Consider the following 18,298-nt stretch of genomic DNA (forward strand, 5'->3'; position numbering starts at 1 on the left):
ATATATATATATATATATAATATTTCTGTTTGGCTCTATTTTTATTCCAGTTTTAGTTATGTTTTTTGGGTCTTCTCTTGAATGTGAAAATAGGCTGAGACTGGTGTTTTAAAAAGGAAAAAAAATTTTATCTATTAATTTTTTATTATTATTATTATTTAATTTATTTAATTTGTTTTAATTAAAATTTATTTATTTATTTTTAGTTTAGTTTAGTTTAGGGTTTGTTACATGCTTTTGTCAAGTTTTTATTTTTTTCTTATTTAGCTTTTATTTATTTTTATTTTATTTTAATTTTAATACAACTTCTACTTCATATTTCGGATAGTTGCCAAGGCAGCATTTCTAATTTTTGTTTTAAGACTTTTCGGTTTATGTTTTTTATTTCATTTCAGATTTATTTCAATGAAACTCAATGATATCTATCCATTCTCACTCACCTCCGTCTGTCTGTCGATGGCTCTTTTCTGTCTTCAGATGAAGCTCTGATGTCTGTTTCTCTCTCTCAGGATGATATGCACAGAGTTATCGATCAACAGCTGATGGATAAACACCAGGAGGAGTGGAAGGATCCTCCGTACTCCTTCAACGGGTCACGAGGAGGAGCTCCATCCAGACGAGTGCATCGCCTCTCGAGAGGAGAAAAGCACCTCTTTTCATTCTTCAAGAAGAACTGAGACATGGAGGAAGACAGTGTGAGAACAGACGTGAGAGAAGGCAGAAAGAAAGTCAAAATCACCACATCAGTGCTTCTCAACTGGTTTTGCTCATCAAAAACAGCATTATTTATTATGCAATAGTAAAAAATCAAATTCTGAAATGCATTAATTGATAACATTGATGCACTCACAAAAATATTTAGGTCTAGATATTTAGATACAGTATGCTGTATTTGTATTTGAATTGCATATAAAATTTTCACCCATTTAGATTGCAAAGGATTAAAAAATAAATAAATAAAAAACCTTAATGTGATGCGGATTTGTCTGTCAAACATTAAATGAAACTGGTCAGGTTTCAGTAATATTATTAATGAGCTGAATGTATTTTAAATACACAATAACCAGGTTTATATATGCATCATTAATAAATATAATTTGCTTTAATTTTTTTTACAATTATTCCATAGCTAGCCATGTTTAACTATTTTTATTCATTTTAACTGAATTGTTTTCACAATTAACAGATTTGTGCTGATTCTAAAAAAAATGTATAAACATTTTATAAATTATTATTTAAATCAAATAAAATAGATTCAAATAACTGACATGTTTTTTTTCTTCATCTTTCTCTGTTTCATTTATGGAAGACTGACAAATATGCCTTAAATCAACTTCATTAGTTAGTCTTTGATAAAACTTTAAATGGAGTAAATACGTTTACATTTCTAAACCTGAATACTGTGTTTTTAAAACACTTTCAGTTTAGTAATACTATTACAGAAGTCTTAACTATTTCATATCGGTTTCATTTGTGTTTGACTGACAAAAATACATTGCATTTATTACATTAAGGTCATTTCTTTATGTTAAAACTGTGCAATCCAAACAATTTGGAATTTAATGCAATTAATGCAAATACATAAATTGTAAATCTTAGGCATAAATATTTTGGTAACTATGTCTTTATATATAATGCATTATTAAAGTAGTTTGAATGCATTAATTATGCCTTGTAATGCACCTTATAATGCATTGCATGATTTCATGAATAACTATAACTGCAGTTATAATACACGATCATTCTTATCTATTCATTGTTACACCTTCAGAAAATTAAAAACACGACAAACCTTTAAATATCACAATGCATTTTAATTTTGAAAAGATAATGAATTGCAACAAACATTATGAATACCTTTATAATGCATTATACATAAGGTTATTATTATTTTTTTTTTTTAATAATGCATCTATGGTTTTATGCTCTCAGCACCCAGTAATTGATTGTAAAACCACTTGTTTTTGGGTCACGAGCCACTGGTTGAGAACCACGGCACTGACTAACCGAGTTATGTGATGGCTTTGAGCCATTTTGCACTTTATCTGTATACACAATCCTCCCTCAGAAAGCTTGAGACACAGTCGTCGTCCGACGGGGTCAAGCCCTGTGTCAGGGTCTGTTTAGCAGGGTTCCCAAAATACTCCAGTTTCCCCTGCGAGTGCCTCAAAAAGCTTCTCCTCACCTCACTGCCAGAGATAAACGGAGGCACATCTGCTCATTCGCTTGAGACTCAACTCAGGATGAACTGGACTTCAGACGCTTCAGGACAAAGCTTTCAGCATCACCATGTAGTTTCAGGCCCAGGCGGAATCTGTGGACGTGCTGATTTATGAGAGAAATATGAGAGTACTGCAGTATTATTGAAAATATGAAGGGTAAATCGGCCTAAATTTGTCATTTTCAGACACAGGTTGGGTGGAGGCCTGATTATAGATAATGCAATGTTGCAACATTAAAATAGCTATAAAAAACTGTTCTGCTCTTTGGTTCATTCACAGATGCATTTTAGATAAAAAACAAAACAAAACAACTTATGTAATTAACTTTCTAACAACCACATGAGTATTCTATAGAATTAACTTTCAGCAGCTGCTTCGAATCAAAAGCGTATAAAAGCACGCAGCAGATACTAATAATAATGCAACAAGAAATTGTTAGCGTAAATGCATTGTGGCGGTTTTATCAACTGTACCTGCTTGTTTTTTTAGCATATTTCTGGAGAAAATGTCATCAGGACGGCTTGATGATAAACTTCGTGTGAGGTGTGCTTCACAGTCTGAACCAAAGAGCAGAAGTGTTGAGCTGGAGCTTGTAGACCGCATCTGAAAAACTATACACATATACAAGTAGTGTAAATCAGCACCTTTAGACGATCCTCACCATTAGAAAATCTCAGTCCTCAGAGATGCACTGAAACTGTGGCTGTGTTCAGAATGAAATACTAGCATACTGCCTATACTACTGCGCAGTAAACACTGTTGGAGACGGATGGAGAATGTTACATTTCAAACAGCAGAATGTTACATAGTAGTCCAAAAATTCCAAAAATTTAAATGGAAATTTTTTTGAATTTTGTATGTGTGTTTAAAAATCATAACTTTTGTCAAAAATCTGTCACTACATTGAGAAAAGCCTGTAAAAATAGGGCACAGTGTGCACTGTGTTAATATGCAAGAATTATCCCTATTGATATTTCACCCATATCTTGATTTATACATTTATATTTATACGTTGTACTTCAGGGTTAAAGAGAATGTCCTGGCAGAACATCTCCAGTACCTTTTCTCACTATTACAGATTTCTTTCAGTGTAGAAATGTTAAAAATCAAAGATGATATGACTTCCGTTTCTTGGAAGGTCAAGTGAAGTGCATTGTGGGATAAAGTATTCAATACAGTAAGTGCTATCTGCACATTATGGCAACTGTATTTTTGCATACAAAAAATACCGTAGGCATAATATGACTACATTCTCAGAAAAAAAGGTACAAAATTGTTACTAGGGCATTAAAGCTAGAGACAAAAGCTAAAAGGTACATCTAAAGGTAAAGGTACATCTTTGTACCTTTATTTACCCCTAAACGGTATATATTAGTACCTTTTAAAAGGATACCCCAAGTGACAGTCCTGTACCTTATTTCTGAGAGTGTAGTATGCTAGTATGTTATTCTGAACGCAGCCCAGGTCTTTTTTAGTGTGTACTTCCTCCAGCCTATGAGAAAGAAAGAAGGGAGCATGTGTGTCCTGATCGTGAGCTGTAATTGGGTGTGTTTTCTGTCTCGTGTTCGGTGTGTGTGTGTGTGTGTGTGTTTGGGTTCAGTCAGTGAAAGTCGGGCAGATTTTAAGTAAAGCTATGCAGATGTCTTCTTTCTAGCAGAGGTGATGTTTAGCTCGGAGAAACCCAAAGAGTGATTTTTTTTTTTTTTTTATACGTACAAAGACACAAATAGGTTTGGAATTAAAAACAAATAAAAAAGGAATCAATATATTTGTAAATGTATAATTTTTGAATGATAAATCAACTTTTTTAGCGCTTGTCTGTGTAGTCTGGTTTGTAAGTGTTTCTGGAGGATTGTCTGAACAGAACTGAATGTAAACCATCTGAAAACCCTCCGGATCAATGTGAAATAAGACGATGTAGGAGAGGCACTACAGGTCAACATGATAAAAGTTGCATTTTAACAGTTTCATATGCAGTTTTTGGTAAGTTACTCTAAAAAGTAATTCATTACTATTTACGAATGACATCCAAGCAGTGTAATTATATTACTGCACTAATTACTCTCTCTAAAGAGTACTGCATTACTCATGACGAATTACTTTGAAAATCCTATTTCAACCTCAACCAGCTGAACAATGCAAGGATAGACACAAAACTACTCCTTTAACCATTTCAAATAAAAAATACAAAAATGTATAAATTATGCTTGAATTGCCCAAAGGAGAAGGTTACATTAAAAACATACATTTTTAACATTAAAATTTTGAAGTTAAATCCAGCTATTGCTATTGCTTTTTGTCTTAAATGCAGTTAAATCCAACTGTAATTGCTGGAAAATTAAGACTAAATAAAATTAATTTACAGTAATTAATTACTTGTAGTAATGCAAAAACAGAAATGTGCACAAATATGCATTTTGCAATAGACGTGTTTTAAATGACATAAAACGACTTTAAATTTTCAAAATGTAAAGAAATGTGCATTTGTGCATGTAAATATTCCGTACGCTTTTAAAAGAATAAAATGGCTTAAAAATCCTCTAGCATTTAAATATCACTAAAGCAAAATCTCAATTACTTTTCACTCCAAATGACATTAAAAGCCACTTTAGAAAATTGCCTTTGAAAGACCCAAACCGATGCGGAGGTGTACGACAAAGGTGATGTAGAAATGATCGGATGTTTTCAGTGATGCCTGTAGTGCTTCTCCTGTCTGACGGCGGATGAATGAAACGCTGTTATATTAGCAGTGATTTCAATCTTCCAGACAGTCGCTCCACGTTTAGAGCATTACTCGTGTCTCTTCTGTTGTTCTGTATGTAAAAACATTTCAATGTCACTTTCTTTGGTTTCTTTTCTTGTGTTTCACACACTGTTCTGTAAGCGTCTCATCACATTGACTTTGTACTGTTGTCCTTTTGCCATTTAAACACCGTTTTTGCAAGTCTCTCCAGTCTGTCTTAAATCTGCGCGAGCGGCTTTTGTGAATGTGTTTTCCACAGTAATCTCCCATTTCAACAAAAACTCTGTAAATTCTACCATTCGCTCAAACAAGCAGCACTACAGTAGTTCATTTATCACTAGGTCTTCATGCATGTGGTAAATGTGCTCGCCTTTCTTTCTATGTACTGCGTATTTCATTCAAAAACAAGTGGTTTGAATAGGATCACTGGACATTAGATCAATTATTTTAATAGAAATATTGAGTATTCCTGTCACAATTCAAAATGCTATTTGACCGAATAAATGGTGGGGTGACAGATTAATAAAACTGGGAGCGTTCTACAGCAATCAGAGAAAATAATATTGTATAAAGCAAGTATTAATGGTTTCCACCAGCTTCATTAGTGCCAAGTTTCATCTGAAAACACACGTATATATATTTACTCAAACACTTTATCTTTGCAGTAAATCTTAAAAAAATGGCTGCTAAAAAACAACTTCCTAACAACATGAACCTCACTACATTTAAAGTAGAAGTGATACTTAAGTCATGCCGATGAAATGATTTGTTATTACTTTGAATAAAACCAGAAAAAGAGTCAAATGGCCTTCAAGTGATTATCACACGACTAATATATCCTCCAAAGACTGCAGACTAAAGTGCATGTACAGTATCTAATATCTGTATATTTGTAACTAATACTGTGGTAAACATGTAAATAAGGCAGATTTTATACTTTGAAATTTAAACTCATAGTAAGTTTGATCCAGTGTGTTTTTATAAATATTAAATTCTTATTTTTCCAGCAGATTCAATTAAAATACCAAGTTATTTACAAATGCAGACATACACGTATGTCCATGTTTAAAAAGCTTCTTGTCTCGACGTGGAACGCACTTTGAAGCATCAGAATAAAAAACACAAATGCAAGAGTTTCTCAATCATCAGTTATTCCAGAAAATAAACCTGAAGAATCATCACAGTCCTGCAATAAACATTGGGAAGAAAGAGCAAAGCTTGTAAACAAATGTGCAACATGACGATGCTTAATAAAGACAAGGACAAACAAGCTTGTGTCAAATACTCATTCTTAAAATATTTATTAATGATTTCATTCATAAAGGGGAGGTCCACTATACATTTCTTTTCTCCAGTGTATAATATAACCACAGCTGAAAAAGTCTTTCAACCAGCACAGTTTTGCATGGACATGTTATATGTCAAAAGCGCACCTATATGCACACTTATGATGTCACATGACTGGGTTGAAATCGGCCGACAGCACAGCCTGGGCTTGCGGTGTGTTTTGGCCTACTGAATTAATAAAAAACATGAAAATATTTCTATTGGTGAATCTCACAAAACCACTCAAAAACAAAATTCAAGTGTATATATATATATATATATATATATATATATATATATATATATATATATATATATGTATAAAGCATTTATATTATATTATATAAGCATGTATTGAGGCCTTAATATATCTTTTTTTTGCTGTAATTAAATTCATTGCATTACAAAAAACAAGATAAATTAACTATTTCATAATGATTTTAATTTATATTCTGTATATAAAAAGACCACATTCATGCATTTAATTATCTGCAAAAACTTTTTACATTTTTTTACATTAACATTTTAATGCAAAACAAAAACACAAATAATCAAAAAAATATAAAGGTGGGTAAAAAAATCTTCACTTTTATGGGGGAAAATTTTGTGCAATGACTAATGCAGATGCATTTAAAAAACCTTGACGCCAAGATTTTACAATAACATACACATTTTCTTTTTATGTGAATTGGGACATGGTCATGTTTTTGTGAGATTCACCTCCATAGAGACGCCAATGAAAGATCATACAGAGTGATCTGCCATAAAGCCGGTTCAGTAAAAATTTTAAGGATGAACCCAAGATTCTGATTCACCCCTTTGGCTTAAACGCTTTAACATAACATCTCCCTGCCACATATAAAACACATTACATCTCACATTAGCAATACACCGTTTGCAACTGTGCATAAACTGTGATTATGTTTTTAAACCTTGCTTGTATCGACTTCTTCTGGGTCCAGATGTTTGTGCATCATTTAACCTCATATGGCACACTAACGCTGCTCTTCCATAAGATGCAGATGAAGAAATCTTGTTCTTAACATCAGCTTTGACTGAATTCACTCACAAACCCGTCCTCCAAACGGCTGATACGGAGGACGACTATATGGCAACAATGAAGGAAAGGACTGTTCTGAGATTATGACAGCATCATCCACTCTCATCCTCTTCATCGGAAAAACAAAGCAGAAAAACACAAGCCCGAAGCGGCAGAAGACATCTGTGAATGTGTAAGAGCTCTGCTGTCCACATCATGAAGACCCGAAGCCTGAACTAATGCGGTGAATCTCATGAGACCATGTTAATCTAAAGGACAAACAGAAATTACATTTTCCATGAAGAAATTAAGCCTAATTTAAGATTTGTTTTTTTTTCTTGATTAATGCTAATGCTCTTTTGTATGCACATTACTGAAAGGCATCAATGTGTTTTAATTTCTCAGTCAATTCTTGTTGCTTTAATAGTCTTTTTCTTTTAAGGGACACAAAAACATCTTTGAACAAGACATTTTTGTATCCCTTTCTGTATCCCATTTTTGTACAACAAATACTATCATGATGTAGAATTACTTTACAATTTAGAAACATAAAATTTCTTGCATTGGCTATGGGAATTTGAGACAAAATGTGCTTGATCCTAAACATAGGCTTCATTTTCTTTATGCAAAATATAATACAAAATTTTGTGGAGAAGCTTTTTTTTTGCAAGATTAACCCAATGATACAGGCTTAAAAAAAAAAAAAAAAAAAACACCAATCCCTAATTGATATTATTTAAAAAAGTTGTTGGCATCCTTTTGAGTCCATGTTGAGTAAATTTCTGTAATTGTATGCTTTCATTAAAAAATAATAATAAAAAAAGGATTAAAAAAAAAAAAAAAAAAATTGTTCATGCAGGAAACAAACAATGGCATTCCACAAAAAAGACAAAGAGAAGCAAAATAAAGAAGAAAATAAAAATCACTCCTGAGATGGTGGATAATAGAGATATATAATCACTGTAGAGTATACAGAAAGTAAGCATACATAAACCTGCACGGTTTGGCGATCACGTCAGCTTGCTGGTCCTTCAATAAAGAAGGAAGATCTTTTATTAAATATCACGAATTCCAAATAAAAATCCTTGACTCTGATAAAATCTGTACATTTTCTTTTAAAAAGTCACTGTGGTTTGTCTCGGTCCAAAAAGGCCTGCATCTGTACACATTGTGTTTTTGTGAAAACTTAAGTGAGATGATCACAGTCCATCTGCAAGTGCAGATCGCCGTGCAGAAGAACACCTGTTCATCCACTAGCAGCATTTTTTTTTCCGTTTGCTATTTTTGCCGAGTTTAATCACATCGTTTTGCTGCTGTTGCTGCTGTTTGGCCACAGACTCTTTCTTTGCCCGGAGCACCAGCTCTGTGATGCAGTTAAACATCTACACAAAGACCAGAAACACACGTATATGTTATTGCACCCTCCAAAACTGATTTTAATAGATATTAACCCACTTCATACAACATATACAGCCATAAAATCTGATTAGATGAGCCGCGTTTGAAGTCACTTTAAAATCGATGACACACATCAGGTAATTAAAATTTAGTTTTGACTACTTTCAACTAGGGATGTGCACAAGTGATTGATTATTCAAGAGCTCATTCTGTGAAATATGAAATTAAATATTCTAGAGCAGAGCAAAAGTACATTTTAGAGAGTTTCCCTGACCTGGAAGCTGCACACTAGTGAGTTTTTGGTGTTTCACAGCACTATCCGAATGGTCCTAATACAGAGCCCTGAGGAACTCACCTCCTCCACGTTGATGTTCTCTTTTGCGCTCGTCTCAAACAGGCTGATGCCCATCTGCTCAGCAAACTTCTTTGCGTCATTCGTCTCCACAACCTTAGAGTTTGGATCGTCATTTTTATTGCCCACTAAAGTAAGAAAAAGATAGACATGTGTAGACAAAAATGTATACAGATGTCACCATTGGATTTACTTAAAGTCTACTAATTTGTGTACTAAAGGGTTAATATCATAGAAATAAAATCACAACCATGGGCTCGTTAAAATATGACTACCAACAGTCTGAATTACACCACATTTCATATGCAAAGACATTAGCCAATCAAAACAGCGGTTATTTTCAAATAGAACTGGACTTATTAATACATAAAAAACTAAATATACATATAAAAATAATATAATATTTAAATAAAACAATATAAAATAAAATGTAACATGTAGATCATTTAGTAGATAACTCACCTAATATTCGACAGACGTCATCGCAGTTCTGGTTTATTTCATGCAGCCAACGCTTGACATTAACAAAGGATTCAGCACTGCTGACGTCATACACTACTATGACCCCATGGGTTCCTCTGTAATACCTGAGCATGGAAATAAAAGAGTTTTAAAGAGTTAAGCTTTAAATCAACAAAAATTTATCTCAGTAACCAACAGTGAATAGAGGAACAGATCTCTGAATAGGGTTTTGCTGATAGATTATAGTATCGCGTTTTTGGTAATAGTGAGAGAAATCACCTGCGACTGATGCCTTCGAAGATATTGACACAAAATTGTTTGTTTTACATGTGTTCCCGGGGAATCAAACACCAAACCTTGCGCTTGAGATTGCAATGCTCTACCAATTGAGCTACAGGAACACTATAACATCATAACCAATCACACATGATTCTGTTGAGCTTCTGCAAATGGCCAATCAAAGACGTTCAGATGAGTCATCGCTGAAACAGTTTTGTTGAGTGTGCACACTCGCTGATTGATTTCTGCTCTTTAAATTCTCTAAATAATAAACAAAGAGCAGATTTGTGTGCGATTTAAGTATAAGAGATAGTTTCACTGATTATAATGGGAGTTTTTTTTAAAGTGCATTAACTTGCCCTAGATTGAAGTCAGTGGTGTTCTTTGATAATGAAAATGTTCTTTGTTCGCTTACTGAAATGAGGAAATGTAAGCATTAGAATTAGTAACGAAGTTTGTATTAAACTGTGATCATGTTAAATACAAGTTCAGTCTTATTAGAAATATTTTATGACATCCATATTCTACTTGACTAAAAATATACATTGTGTAGTTAATAGATAACACTAACATTAGGCTGCTTTTAGCCTTAGCCTGGAGTTGGTTCACTCTACGGCAATGAAACCAAGTAAATAAATCAATTAACACAATATTGTGTATTGGTAATCTCACAGGCTGACGACAGGACGATGAGAATAGAGAGCATTTTTCCCAGCACAACCTCTGACTTAAAAGCACAGGCTGTCTTCTGTCTCCAAATACAGACACAAAGACATACACACACACACAAAGAGCTCTTTGAGAGGCCTGGAGTGACTAAACCACTATTATTACTGCCTGTCACAGTTCTGCCTTAATAAAAGATCAAAACCGCACATAAACATGCATGAACATACTTACACACACTAACGAGACACTAATGAAGCAGCACACATTCCCTTGTTAGCTACGTAATGACCATCGGGCTTCAGGTCATTGCACACGTAACTATGTCGCCACATTAACAGGTCCGAAGGTCTTTGCATTTCTAAGGGTGTATGTAGTAAATGTAAGACTTTTAAAGAACAAGTGAAGAAAATGTAAAGAATAAATTGAAAGTAACACATTCAGTATGGTTTCTAAATGCAAATGACTTCTATTATAAACACTTCAAGAAAAAAAAAAAACCTTCCAATTGATCTATTAGTTTTTAATGTATATATAAAATGAATTATCTATCCTCCCAACCTCTAGAATATGGAAATAGCTTTTACCGCATTTTCCAATCAAACTGCAGACATTTTTATTTTTGCTTTGTTTTCCAGTGCAAATGTCTAAAGATTCTTAAATCAAGATAAATTTACTTGAGAAGCAAAATAAAAAATTAAGTCTTGTTTATGAGAAATCAAAGTGATATAAAAAAAAACAAATAATCAACTTAATTCAAACGGAAAACATGTTTTTATATTCCATTGTCAGATATTTGTTCTTGTTTGGGAATAAACTCATTTCAATTGGTTCAATTACTCAGAAAACAAGACTTTGCATCATTTAGGTCTCAATCTGATCAAGGGGAAATTAAGACTTTTAAAAACCTTGTCAAGACTCACAATAACCTTAAAACTTCAACTGAAACTTAAGCTTGCTAATGATTAATGTATTTTATTAGGCAAATTCTGTATGAACGCTTCTACACAAATTAAGTTTATTATGTAATGGCTGGTGTGTGCTCGAGGAATTGTAAAAAACATCCAAACATCACAACAAATAACTCCTCACACCACAGGAAGTGTGAACTTAAAGCCCAAGGACAGTTTCAGTCCCAGAGTGCCGATGGTGGATGCTGACCCTCAGTCAAACAGTGGCTATAAAACATTACAGCACTAATTAAAAACATCAAACAGATTCCCTGAAGCGTTCCAAGCCCCTTTGATCACGCGTTTGACTCACGTAGATGTGATGGTTCTGAATCGCTCTTGTCCAGCTGTGTCCCAAATCTGCAGCTTCACCTTCTCTCCATTAATCTCCACCGTCCGGATCTTGAAGTCCACTCCTATAGTGGTGATGTAACTACCTACAACACAAAACACCACCAAAGAGCATTCAATGTGCGATCATAATAGACTAGGTTGGGCTTATTCAAGCCCTTTATTTTCATAATATGTGCTACAAACATTGCCCTGAAAAATATTTTAGGAACACCACACTTTTGTCCTACATTTAGCTTATGCATCACATGACCTATTAGACATGATAATATGACAATGATTTCAGTTTGAGTAAAAATACTGTACAATTTGCAATGTGAGATAATATTATAAGGGTTTTCTATTTGAATATATATATCTGTTTTATATATTTTATTTATTCCTGTGAATTTTTTGCATCATTCTTCCAGTCTTCAGTGTCACATTATCTTCAGAAATCATGAAAATATGCTGATTTGCTGCTCATTGATTATCATCAATGTTGAAAACAATTAAAATGTTTCTGGAAACTGTAATACATTTTATTTTTCACGATTCACAGATGAATATAAAGAACAATATTTAAAAACAGAAATCATTTGTAACATTAAATGTCACTTTTGTTCAATTTAATACATCTTTGCTGAAAAGTACACATTTTTTTATTTTGAATAGTAGTGTATCATTCATAAAATTGGTGTATTTCTATAAAATAATAAATATTAGACATGTAACAATTCACTCAACTCATGAAGTTATACGATTCATGACACTGATCTCACGATATGATTTGAATCAAATTATAAATCAAAAGATGTCATTTTATTATTGCTTGGACAAAATGCTGAAGAAATCTTTGTGAAATTAAAATTTTACATTTGTAAACAACCCAAAAAACTGCAGAGAGGCTGAATGAAAACACAAATTCGTTCTCTGACAGCAGGTGGCGCTTATGGAACAGCAGTGATACAGGATTGCCTTGGTTACTGTAAACAAAGCAGCACTGCTTTAATATGCATTATACAAAATAATGATCTAATATCATCTAATCTTTTCTAAAGACAGTCAGAAATACCCCTCAGAAATACATTCATGTAAAGTCTAACCGCAATTGTATCGCGATTCGTTTAACATCAACCGATTTGAAAAGTCACATTTGTTTCAATTTCATCAGGCTCGCGGTGCATAGTTACATCCCTAATAAATATCTATTTTCTCTAAAATAAGAGAGCATTTATTCATTTCTATCAATTGTTTTCTACATTACAGAAAATAAAATCTGCACAAGGACTTGGAAGTAAAATACTGAAAAACTAAAAATCCTCCCAACACTCTCGGCTTCAGAAAACCTCAGGACTGATAATAAATCAGACAGATGACGCTGGACATGTTCATGCATCTTACCTGAAAAAGTGTTGTCTGCAAAGCGCAGGAGAAGACTGCTCTTTCCGACACCTGCAATCACAAACAGCAAATAAAAAAACAAAGAATGAGGAAAAACCACGCAACATATGAAGCAGCAGATTTCAGCTGAACGCCTGCTCACCATTAACGGCTTTCAGATTTACTGCTGAGAGACAAAACCTAAAATCCTTTTAAACAAGAAACCTTTCCTTCTATGTTGTCAGATACTGCAGATTATCCCAAGTTTAGACATGAAGAGGCTGTCTGCCAATGACCGTGCCACTTTCTTCAGCTCTCAGGTAATTCAAAACAAAAACTCGGCCAATCAGATTGGAGCAGGCGGTATCTGTGAGATATTTCTGTGGAATATGTATCTGTCAGTTCATGAATGTCTGTAGGCGTACCATCTGAGACTACGACCGCTGACTCTCAGAAAGGAAGATAAACCAAACAAACATCCTCTCCTGACAAATGACACCACAAACACACAAGAAACGCATCAAATCACTTGATTCCTGTAGAATATAACAAGGATCATATCATTACTTCTATTACAGGACTTACTAGTAGTGGACAACCCACATTTTAAATCTGAGGCTTCTCGAAAAGATCACATAACCGAACAAATCCAGCTGCCAGAAAACAGATCAAATGCTCGGCTTATAACTGAAGTCTAGATGAATCCAAAGATTTTCTTTCATCACAGATCCCAGATATTATTAGGTCACTTCATTAATTAACCAGAGCACAAATAAAAGACATAAGAGCACATAAAACTGAAACACTGAGACTTGTGTGTATCACCCATGTCCTGTATGGACTACTTCTAAAGATATATTTTAAATAAACTGTTAAAGAACATAAAAATACAATAATATTATGTTAGTATTCTTTGATTCCAACTACAAACCAGACAATCAGAATTCAAGCCAATTTGACATTAATAATCTACATTTCATTCAAACCGTTTGATGGAGCTCATTTGAGTCAAGGTGCAAAAGCTCAAAACCACAAGGACCGCGCTGTGATGTGTCGCATGGCTGTTAACCATCCCATGAAAACAGGACACAATCTCACCTTTGCTTTGGTGCAAACGCTAGACCGAAACACACGAGACTCAACTTTAACCACCTGACAATAAAACAGCACAAACAAAGTGTTTTTTACTCGTCACTTACAAGCACTTGAAATATCCGGATTTCAGTTTCTGATCAGTTCATTTACAGGTACAGAATTCATCAGATCTGTTCGCCCTGTGCACAAAACTGCCTTAAAGTGTCTGAATGTCACATATCTGTGCATCTCAAATACTGCAAGATCATTTTTTTCTCCAGCTTCTATTTTTGTATAGAGATGCATTAATCAGCTCTTCTCGTGTGTCCAGAATCACATGCACTATCAGCATATTCCATTAAGTTTCTAAATGCCATCTTCACTTTCAACAAAGATCATTTCAAACAAAGTATATCAAATGTTTTGACTGGAAAGCGTTTATATTTTCAACAAATAACACTTGCCTTTACATTTGGTGACATTCAGACATATGAAGTGTTCAAATACTTTTTTGAAGTCATTTAAAAGAATGCATGTCTGCCCTAGTTGTGAATAAATGATTGATAAGCAGATCTCCGGCCTGTGTGCGGTGATCAGCCCGATCAGAAACATGTTCGTGTGAGCGTTAAATCAGACCTCTCGGTGCTCACAGTTTTAATACGAGACACTCGGAGCCCCGCAGAGCCTCGCCCCGGCCCGCTTCCCGTCACGCATCCGCGGCGTCTCTTACCGCTGTCACCGATGATCAGCAGCTTGAAGAGGTGATCGTAGTCGCGGGCCATACCGGCGCTGGGAGGCTCAAACCCCGCGGCTCTGCTGCAGCTTCACGCCTCTCTCCAGCCGAACGTTTTTCTGGAACCCGTCTGACGTCCCGCCCGGATGAGAGCGGACAATTTCACGCCGGTAGATGCCGAAAGCAGCGGGTTTGTCGTCGGGGTTTGTCAGCAGTCAGTCGCTCATTACCGGAAACGGCGCTTCCTCCTGCTGCACCAGCGCAGCTGAGGACCAATCAGAACGCGCCGACGCCATATGACGTAACAGCCGTCAACAAGCACGCATCGCGATACAAATTATCTGATGTATTTGGGTCAAAGGCGGCACATCAATTAATTTTTTAACCATAAAATAAGTCAATGACAAATAGGATATCGAAAACGTTTATATTAAAATTAAATTCGTTAGTTTTTCTCTTGATTTTTTTTCTGCATTTTATGCAGCAGCAACAACAACAGATAATAATTACTTTACATCTTCAGTGAGTGTACACAACCTAATCATTATTTCAAACATTTTCTCTCTCATTTTTTTTAAATATAACAATAACTTATATAGCAGTTCTCAATGCGTTTTACATAAAAATGACCACATACAGAACTTAAAAAAATTAAGAATCATCAAGAAAGTTTTTTTTTTATAAGATTTAAAAGTACATAGATTCTGTGCATCTCTGACGTAATGCGTTCCATTTGGTTCCGGTTTAATTTATGAATATTAAGACTCTTTATTTGCTATTTACACTTCTATAAATTAAATCTAGGCCTATGTATAAAAAAATGCGTCAGTGCAACAACATGTTAATACTTTTTAAAACCACAGAATATTCTTTGAATCAACAAACTTGACAAATTTGCCATATACACCACTTTAAAGGCAAAAACAATTCATGATGGAAACGTGTTGAATGCTTTACAAATGGATGTTACCAGTGGCGTAGCCACGGGTGTGCCAGGGTGTGCCTGTGCTACCCACAGTGGCAGCTGAATAAAAATAGATGCAGAGTTATTTTTTATAGTCTCAATAAAAAATGTTTACTAAACTTGGGCTATTGTTGTTTACTTAGAATATAAATATAATTTTTTGTTCGCGACTCGGTTGATTCAGATCGGCACTTCGGAGCCTGTTCGCGACTCGGTTGATTCAGATCGGCACTTCGGAGCATGTTCGCGACTCGGTTGATTCAGATCGGCACTTCGGAGCCTGTTCGCGACTCGGTTGATTCAGATCGGCACTTCGGAGCCTGCTCGCGACTCGGTTGATTCAGATCGGCACTTCGGAGCATGTTCGCGACTCGGTTGATTCAGATCGGCACTTCGGAGCATGTTCGCGACTCGGTTGATTCAGATCGGCACTTCGGAGCCTGCTCGCGACTCGGTTGATTCAGATCGGCACTTCGGAGCCTGTTCGCGACTCGGTTGATTCAGATCGGCACTTCGGAGCCTGTTCGCGACTCGGTTGATTCAGATCGGCACTTCGGAGCCTGTTCGCGACTCTGTTTATTCAGATCGGCACTTCGGAGCCTGCTCGCGACTCGGTTGATTCAGATCGGCACTTCGGAGCCTGTTCGCGACTCTGTTTATTCAGATCGGCACTTCGGAGCCTGCTCGCGACTCGGTTGATTCAGATCGGCACTTCGGAGCATGTTCGCGACTCTGTTTATTCAGATCGGCACTTCGGAGCCTGTTCGCGACTCTGTTTATTCAGATCGGCACTTCGGAGCCTGCTCGCGACTCGGTTGATTCAGATCCTAGCATGTTTGAGATTTTTTTTAAATTCAGATCTGGACATCGAAGCAGTAAGTGTACCTGTCGATTCAGCATGTACATGGACCCACACACAAAGGTGGACACACTCTAGACTTAATCATCAGTAGGGCTCTAAACTTTTCATCCATTGTTACAGTGGCATAGCCACGGGTGTGCCAGGGTGGCAGCTGGCACACCTAAAAATAGATGCAGAATTATTTTTTATAGTCTCAATAAAAAGTTTACTAAACTTGGGCTATTGTTGTTTACTTAGAATATATATATATATATATATATATATATATATATATATATATATATATATATATATATATATATATATATATATATATAAATCAATCCTTTCTAGCGTAAGTTTCAAATATTTTAACTGACCCCTTGTTTCCATGGCGACTCGTCATGATTGTCACGTGGCACACCGCAGCCACTAACAGATGTATCGGTATTCGTTTTACTTAGTTTTTAATTTTTTATTAAAATATATACAAAAACTTGCTTACCATGTCTAAACTATCCGATATTCTGATTCTTCGTTTAAAAACCTTTATAAATTATCTTGATCTATAACGAGATGAGCGCTGCAGTTCAGAGTCCAGTCAGCACTTGAATTCCCCAGTTTCTCCCGAAATACATGAAAGTAAGTGGCTGTTAAACTGGACGAAGAATAGAGTAAACTTTATTTTTTTGCTATGTGTGTTGGATATATTACTAAAACACGTTGGCAAATTACATTTGATAAGTTTTTTGCTGCTACCATAGACATCAGTGTCTATTTTACAAACTACCAATGTATTGTTTTACTCGTGATTATGTATATTTAAATGTATGAAACCTAAAATAAACATTATGTGGTTGAAAACCCTGGCCTAGCGTGACCCCTGATGAGGATGTCTCTCCCTCCCTGGGCCCAACATCAACAGACAGTGTTGCCAGATTGGAAATGTCCAAGTATCGTACCAGAAGTTCAAAATTATCGTATTTGGAAGAAAATGATTACATTTAACAATTAACTACATTTTGACACGACCTGCAAATTAACACTATAGGAGTATGGTTGGACGGAAGCAGTGTGACAAAAATACTATCCCATAATTTTGCACAGTAATCTGACAATAAATGTGGCACACCCAGATTTCCATATGCACACCCAGAGTCTCTTTTCTGGCTACACTACTGGATGTTACACTTACAAAGAAAATGTTTGGTTATGATAGCCTAATAGAGCATTATTATTTTAAATACAGTGTTAATACCATGATATTTGAACCTAGTAATTATCATTTCCATGTACTATTGGTAGTATTACCATCTGATACTGCTCCACGGTACCACCATAGTGCTTTTTAAAGGCAATGTCTGATTTTTCTTCCTTCGTGCCAACAAAGAAATGCATTCATGACATCTCAGCAGTTTCTCAGCGAGAGCCAGAAAACTCCGGGCAACTTTCCAAAGCGGTCTGAACTTTGAGAATCTGCCAGAAAACTGCAGATTTGATTCCCTCGGGATCAGCTGAAGATGAATTCTGTTGCCT

The 18,298-nt window shown here is 35.3% G+C and overlaps 2 protein-coding genes across 4 annotated transcripts in view; one reads left to right on the forward strand and one right to left on the reverse strand.

Annotated features, from left to right (window-relative positions):
- The window catches only part of LOC113052730 (BICD family-like cargo adapter 1), a 34,555-nt gene extending 33,494 nt beyond the window's left edge, over positions 1-1,061 (forward strand). For 2 of the 3 annotated variants that reach the window (XM_026217149.1, XM_026217150.1), the window contains one exon: positions 510-1,061. In XM_026217149.1, coding sequence (XP_026072934.1) covers positions 510-677 — 168 coding nt within the window. In that variant the 3' untranslated portion in view covers positions 678-1,061. The remainder of the gene's footprint in view (positions 1-509) is intronic. The other variant, XR_003277108.1, reaches the window with a different exon arrangement.
- A 7,203-nt stretch (positions 1,062-8,264) lies between these two features.
- On the reverse strand, positions 8,265-15,223 carry LOC113052731 (ras-related protein Rab-35-like). The gene is made up of 6 exons (XM_026217152.1): positions 14,955-15,223; positions 13,172-13,222; positions 11,751-11,874; positions 9,543-9,667; positions 9,084-9,208; positions 8,265-8,712 (listed from the first exon to the last, which is right to left on the reverse strand). The coding sequence occupies exons 1-6, from the start codon at positions 15,004-15,006 to the stop codon at positions 8,584-8,586; spliced, it is 606 nt and encodes a 201-aa protein (XP_026072937.1). The 5' UTR covers positions 15,007-15,223; the 3' UTR covers positions 8,265-8,583.
- Positions 15,224-18,298: the final 3,075 nt, after the last annotated feature.

This window comes from Carassius auratus, chromosome 33 (genome assembly GCF_003368295.1).
Source record: "Carassius auratus strain Wakin chromosome 33, ASM336829v1, whole genome shotgun sequence".
Classification (NCBI taxonomy): Eukaryota; Metazoa; Chordata; class Actinopteri; order Cypriniformes; family Cyprinidae; genus Carassius; species Carassius auratus.